Below are 7,247 nucleotides of genomic sequence, written 5' to 3'. Positions count from 1 at the left end.
GAGATCCACTAGGAAGACAACTACACACGCCCTCCACCGGCACTAGGTGCACCACCGGAACTAAGATAGGGCAAGGAGGACCTTATTATGACTTTAGGACTTAGCTAGCTGCCACTTCACCATCCTAAACAAGACATTGCAAATGCCTACAAAAGAAGAACTGAAACCTCCCGTTGGCAAGAGACCGTGGTATGTCGCACCTCCAATGCCCCAAGGCCACCGAAGGAGGGGCGTACCGACGGTTTCGCATGCGAGAGGAATGAAACCCTAGATTGGTTCTTTTTATCGCCTTCTCTCTCCCGTATGTAGCGGTTCTGTCAGCAAGTGCCAAATTCAATACATGTTCGATCAAAATCAGTAACATTTTAGGTACATGCCTTAAAACAATACATCATCGTCTCTTAAAATAAATTACCAAAGATAGTGCTTCAAGAGCCGATTATGAATGAATGTTTGATCAATTTTTAGGGGCAGATTCAAGTGTATAACTCGGAAGATGACTTTCCTTGTTAAAACAACACCACACTTCAAGTGGCGTGAACGCTCTCTTGTGGTTGATCATGTCCATGATAACACACCCTATGTGGGCTCCGCCCATCACGTGTCGTGCCTTATCCCCTACCCTTATTTCTCTTCACTCTGCCCCATTCTCATTTCTTCCGATACCCTCTTCTCGCTCCTCCATGGTCACCACACGCACAAAACCATCATCACCGGGGTTGGTAATGTCATGGACAACCGCAACGGAGAAAGCAACAAAGAGCCTAGATTGTGTCGGGGAAGGGACCGAGACAGCTGGTCGCATATGCGCCAACGTAGGCTTGAAATGGACTTATGGCTGTCGGGATAGGGTCACCGATGCGGAACTAAGAGTTTATGGTGTAGATTGCCGGCGCTTGAGAATAAATAGGTATAAGGGGTTACAGGGAGGGCCGAGGGTGTCGATGAACCGGTGGGGGTGGGAAGTTTGATGAGGGCAAAGAGGCAAGGCGTTGTGATAATGCATCAGCCGCAATTGGCGGTGACACGCAGTTCCGTGATGCTAGCTGCGGGGGAGATGGAGTTGGTGGTGGGGAGTCCGACGACAGCAATGGTCTTTCTCCCTTCCCATAGAAAAAATACCAAACGGTCTAGTCAGTGGTGGGGTGTCCGGTGGAGGTGTCTTCCTTCCGTATGATGACAAAATACAGAAGGGCTTGATCGGAAAATCACTGCGCGGGTGATCGTCGGTTAGCAGCCCCCTAAGTGATGATGTATTTAGAAGAAAAAAAGACTAGAAACAACATGCAACCGAAATCATGTGATCCAAAAATATAAAGTAGAGTCCTATTATTTTTTATCAAAAAACGTAACTAAACATGAAATGATTAAAATACAATGTGGTAGGAGTGAGGCAACACCTTCCTGATATGACCCCAAGGCTACTAGACGTCCCACGTGGACAAAAGTAAAACAAAGAACGGATCGGTAAAGACCACCGGTCATGGCATGGTCAACAAACAAAAAATTAATAAAATAGATAAAAGATGCACTCGAAGATGAAGTCATGAATCAAGAAGGTCATTAGATGGAGGCCTAGTTAGGTTAGCCAATGGGTTAAGGCCTAGCTCATCTCTCTCATCCACATTACTTATTGGATTAGTGGGTCAAACTTTACTATTGTACCTCCCCCTTTGTCATTTCCCAAAAACTTCCTGAGGGTGTGGAGGGATCATTCAACACCCCCCCACCCCCCCGACATGGGTATGACATATCGGTCGTAAGCATTATCATCTCTGCTACAAAGCCCATGAAGGAATAGGAGGAGCCCACGAAGAAATCCAGAAGAATCCAAAGCCGTTAGGAAAATTAAGCATATATCGGGTGACCTCGAGGTGGACTCTGAGACATAGCCCGCTACATAAGGAGCCACCGGGAACAGATTCAATCATACGAGACACCTTGTAACCCTAGTTCTACATCATACAATATCGGCGATTCACCTTTGATAATAATATTCGTCGCTGCCTAGTTTGACTGACCGGTTTGTTGATTCGTCAGTATCCTCCTTCTAGAAACCCAAGTCCATCAAAGTAAAACAAAGAACGGATCGGTAAAGACCACCGGTCATGGCATGGTCAACAAACAAAAATTAATAAAATAGATAAAAGATGCACTCGAAGATGAAGTCATGAATCAATAAGGTCATTAGATGGAGGCCTAGTTAGGTTAGCCAATGGGTTAAGGCCTAGCTCGTCTCTCTCATCCCCATTACTTATTGGATTAGTGGGTCAAACTTTACTATTGTACCTCTCCCTTTGTCATTTCCCAAAAACTTCCTGAGGGTGTGGAGGGCTCATTCACTCCCCCCCCCCCCCCGACATGGGTATTGCCATATCGGGTCCTAAGCGTTATCATCACTGGTACAAAGCTCAGGAAGGAATAGGAGGAGCCCACGAAGAAATCCAGAAGAATCTGAAGCCTTTAGGAAAGTTAAGCACATATCGGGTGAACCGATTTATAATTTAACTCGACCTCGAGGTGGACTCTGAGACCTAGCCCGCTATATAAGGGCTGGGAGGAGCCACCGAGAGGGGATAGATTCAATCATACGAGACACCTTGTAACCCTAGTTCTACATCATACCATCTCAGCGATTCACCTTTGATAATAATATTCATCGGCTGCCTAGTTTGTCTGACCGGTTTTATGGATTCATCAGTATCCTCCTTCCTACAAACCTTACCCCCCCCCCCCCCCACACACACACACAAATATAAGAAGGGGAAGAGGACTAGAGTTTCAAGTCAAACTTCTCGTACCTTTGGACAGAAGGAGTCACATACATCAGGTGGTAGTACGACTTCAGTCCCATGAAGTCACCGACGGCTCCGGGCCCATGTTCAACACCTAACGACTTCCTAGGATGTTGTCCTAATGTAGGATTAAGTCGTGCTCCAACTAGGCGACGCAACATACTCAAAAACATCTTTGTGTGAACTCTTACAGTGCAATGCAACTTTCATTAGCGTACACACTCGTAGTAACGACTAGTACTCATTCATTAATCATCCGTTGGTCAATTTCAACGACAAAAACACCATACTCCCTAAGGCCTTGTTCGGCAGGAGGGGATCAACGAGTATTGTTGAGTGTTACCCGCCGTGTTTTTGGTGGAAACACTCCAGCCACCCAATCCCCTCCGATTCTCTCCCACGCCAATCCCTTCCTAAACGCGAGGTGAGGCGAGCGTTTCCGATCCCTCGCAACCTGGCGTAACCAGGCGTGTTTTCTGGCGGGTCAAACGGGCCAAAACCGTCCAAACCCAACCTGCCGAACGGGCCGGTCGTGGTTTCCAGGGGATTTAAATTGGGCCGGGATAAACCACCCCAAAACTCAAGAAAACGCTTCTACCGAACACGGCCTAAGGCAAAAACATTTTCCTAAGTGAAAATACAAGAACATATGAGATTAAACGATATCTATTTAAAATTAGAGGTAGGACGATACCTTTATGGAAGCACAAGCCGTAGTAGTAAATAAAAGAACAAAAAAGAGAATACTTTTAGGTAACAGACCAGGTTCTTCTCTTATTTAAGCACAATTTTACAGCCCTAAAACCAGCTGCTCCTTCAAGACCCGCCTCACTGGAATTTCATTAGAACTCGCTCATAAGAACCGGTAACCAGGCTGCTAAAATGGCACCGACGCTAGAGTAAACGAGGGCCAGGCTATACTTAGTTACGGTTTTCAAATTTTCATCATGCGCCAGGAAGCAAAATACACACCCACCGATGCCTCGAAGGATTACTTTTACAGGTCGAGGACCAGAGATGAGGCACAAACTTCTGCTAAAACCACAGTTGGTTGATACAGTTTATCTATCAAACCTATACTCTAAGAGCCAGCTGATCCTGCCACGAGATCTTCCTCTTCCCCGCTCGCGCCGCCGGGTTCCGGACATCCCAGAATGGCGCTGGAGCCTTGGCGTCGCTAGGACCGGCCGCAACAGACCGCTGGTAACCATGAAATTCCTCCGTCGTGTCATCGGAACTCTGAAAGAGCAAAACTCACTCAGATCAGATGACATATATAAAACAGACATTGGCACTAACGAGCGAAGGTTTCCACATGTATTACCAGCTCACAAGCCTCGTTGAGGTCGATCACCACGGGAGATGCTCGCGGCCGCGGAGCAGGATGATGCCATTGCTGCTGCTGCGCGGGCGGGGCTCTGCTGGAACTCCCAACAGCCTGAACCAACCGCTGGCGATCATCCCACACGGTGGTCCGGGATGGAGGTCTTCCCATTGCAGGGTTCTTCACTTTGTAAACAACTGTCTGGGACGGATTTTCGGACATGGATTTGTGCTTTCTACGCAAAAACCTGCGACATATAGGTCCACATGTATGAGATCATGGTGTTTGTCATGGAATGCCAATCACAAAACATACTAGTAAGTAAGTAGATATGTATCTGATTGATGATTACTTGACTTCAGCCAAAAGCCTCTGCTTCTTGAGCTTCTCCATATGCAATCTGTTCTTCTTCGCCGCAGTTTCCTGATCAAGTCAAAATAAGGCAATTATCAGACACCTAACAGTTGGTTCAAAGAACACCTAAAGACGGTTTTCAGAATATCAAAGAACATGGTCGCTGAAAATCCGTTTAGGCCGAGAAAGAAACAATCCATTTAGCCTGAGAAAGAAACGGTCCATTTAGCCTGAGTACGCATGTCAGCAGATTACAATCAGAAATCGAACCACAGATATTTGAGATTAATAACCTTACAAAGCACCAGATCCATGAGAACCACCAACTAAATACACCAAGAAAACAAGAAACGCCAAAAACTTGTAGAGCGAAAAATAAGGAAAACAACAGTAAAACCACCAAGATCAGATCAAACACAAGAAAACCCCCCAGGAAGTGATCAAACACCCAAAAGCAAGATCAGATCGGCAAGCACAGGAACAAGCCGAGCCGAGTCCCGGAACAAGGACGCACCTTGAGGAGGTCCTTGTAGTCCTGGAGGAGACTCTGGTACCTGAGCCTCGCCCTGTGCGATTCTCCGCTGCCGCCAGCAGCACCACGGACGGGTCCAGGCGCACGAGGCAGCAGCCTCGGCGCCGTCGCCGCCGGCTGGGCCAAGACCACCTTGTTAGACTTGGTCATGGCCGTGTGGCCTCACCTGGAAACAGCCCAAGAAAGCCGGCGGGTTGTGGAGAGGGGAGAGAAAGCGAGAGGAGCCGGGACCGAGGAGATAATAATAAAGGTTGGAGGGGAAGAAGAGGAGGCGCGGGTGGAAGTTTCTCTCTCTCTCTCTTGCTGCTGCTGCCTGGCTGCGCCGTGTGAAGGGGAGCGGAGGGGACTGCTGTGCTGTGCTGTGACCCATGAGGTGGTGGTAGTGCCGAAAAGGCCCATGGTGAGGATGAGAACAGGAGCGAGGGAGCAGGCACGCAATGGGGAGAACACCAGCAAGGCAACAACTCGAGCTTCTCTCTCTATCTTGTTTCTCTCTCTAGACTCTAGCGGTGGTGGCGGTAGAGGAGGTGGTGGTGGGTAATGGCAAATGGACGGGAGTAGTGGGGCGCTGTCTCTCCTTTCCCCCCGGCTGCTTGCCTCCAGAGTCTGGATTCATCTGCTTCCACACATCTCGCTCCCCCTCCGTCTCCGTCTCCACGACGACGGACTCTGAACAAGTCCCCGTGCACAGGACAGGACATGCCGTTTCTCTCTCTAGAAATTTCTTGGTCACATATCCGGTCCGTCAATCCATCTCTTTCGACGAAAAGCGAGAATTGGAGGGTGGCTTCTCCCTCTCCTCTTCTCCATGGATGGCTGGGCCGGCATCGGCTTCTTTCTTTCACTGACATTCCGGGTGGAGCCCTGTCCTCTAGAGAGAGAAAACGCGCGACCCGCCCTGAGTGTGCGTGATGGTGGCGCAGTGGTTGCGAGATGGGTGGTGCTGGTGCCTGGTGGTGGTGCGCGCATTGATACAGGAGGGGATGATGGGTGCGTGCGGCGCGTTGCGTGGGGGCTCGGTAGGTGAGCAATGGCGTTTGACATTGTTGCGGGCTCTGCCAATTGAATACTGCCCTGCTTGCTGATGCTACTAGTACATACCGATTTGACCAAACCGCCCCTCTGTCATTACGTCATGATTCCTCGTTCGCGCGTTACAACATCTCTACCTGGTGTGGGCATCTCCAGCGGGAGCCGACGCATTTGGGACGTTCGAAATGTCCGTTTGCGTCGGCCCGCAGACGCGATGAGGCTCAGAGCGATCGTTTACATCTGGGTACCTCCAGCGGTGCGGACGTATTTTTAAACTGAGGACATCGTCAAGCTCGCTAATGGCGTTTTACGTCCCGTCGAGGACTGCCGCCGGCGATTAACTGTTCCCGCGCGACTTCGTTCCCGCGCGTGCCCAATACATTGGCAAGTTTCGCCAACGTTTCGCGCGCGCGGGAAACGACCTGCGCGCGAACGCCGTTTCCCGCCCCGCCGTGGCTATATATGGTGGACACCGGCGGGGACGACGGGCACACCTCAAGCTAATCCATCCATCCATGGCCGACCACATTAAGTGGGAGCACGTTGTTCACATGTGCCGCCAGCTCCACCCGGAGGAGGAGGAGGAGGAGGTAGCCGCCGCTGGCGTTGAGGCCCAGCAGCTGGACCTGGAGGAGGCGGCGGAGACGGAGGTTGCGGAGCGCGCGGAAGGGCGCCTCGCGGCAACCAGGGCGGAGATCGCCAACGCCATGGCCGAGCTCGCCGACGCCAGGGCCGAGCTCGCGGAGATGCGGGCGGCCATCGTGGCCCCTCCGGGGGACGCCATCATCCACGACATCGCGGACGACGCCCCCCCCCCCCCCCCGTGCCCAGCCGCTTCGAGTGCGTCGGCGACCAGCGGGTTCTGCTCGCGTCCTTCGATTCCCTGGTTGGGGACGCCCAGCGCCGTCAGGCTTGGGTGGCGGAGGAGGAAGCCCACAACTATGCGATGGCCATGGCTCGGGGGTTAATGTGCTCCGACCTGGACTCGCTCCAGCTTAGGTGATACGGGGCGACCTTCGGTCTTCACCGCATCATGTGCTTCATCGCCAAGACGGCACGCTAAGGTGAATCTTCTCCTTTACGCGTGCCTCGAATCGCCTATTTGGGATGATATACTACTTCATACCCCGTCATATGTTGATGATAGGAACCCGACGACAAGTACGGGGAGAAGAGAGGATGCCATGGAGACCCGAGGACGCAAGGCCGA

General features: G+C 51.0%; 1 protein-coding gene across 1 annotated transcript; it reads right to left on the bottom strand.

Annotated features, from left to right (window-relative positions):
* Window positions 1-3,523: 3,523 nt before the first annotated feature.
* On the bottom strand, window positions 3,524-5,832 carry LOC124682791. The gene is made up of 4 exons (XM_047217407.1): window positions 4,988-5,832; window positions 4,472-4,542; window positions 4,120-4,366; window positions 3,524-4,034 (listed from the first exon to the last, which is right to left on the bottom strand). The coding sequence occupies exons 1-4, from the start codon at window positions 5,153-5,155 to the stop codon at window positions 3,870-3,872; spliced, it is 651 nt and encodes a 216-aa protein (XP_047073363.1). The 5' UTR covers window positions 5,156-5,832; the 3' UTR covers window positions 3,524-3,869.
* Between the last annotated feature and the right edge of the window lie 1,415 nt (window positions 5,833-7,247).

This window comes from Lolium rigidum, chromosome 1 (genome assembly GCF_022539505.1).
Source record: "Lolium rigidum isolate FL_2022 chromosome 1, APGP_CSIRO_Lrig_0.1, whole genome shotgun sequence".
Taxonomy (NCBI): Eukaryota; Viridiplantae; Streptophyta; class Magnoliopsida; order Poales; family Poaceae; genus Lolium; species Lolium rigidum.
This window is presented reverse-complemented; position numbering and strand designations above follow the sequence as displayed.

Bases quoted from the DNA above. Each gene is read 5' to 3' on its own strand.
- LOC124682791 (XM_047217407.1), bottom strand. From the start codon at position 5,155: ATGACCAAGTCTAACAAGGTGGTCTTGGCCCAGCCGGCGGCGACGGCG. The intron at 4,367-4,471 runs GTAATCATCAAT...TATATGTCGCAG, and splicing joins AGGCTTTTGGCTGAAGTCAA to GTTTTTGCGTAGAAAGCACA. The intron at 4,035-4,119 runs GTAATACATGTG...TTGCTCTTTCAG, and splicing joins TCAACGAGGCTTGTGAGCTG to AGTTCCGATGACACGACGGA.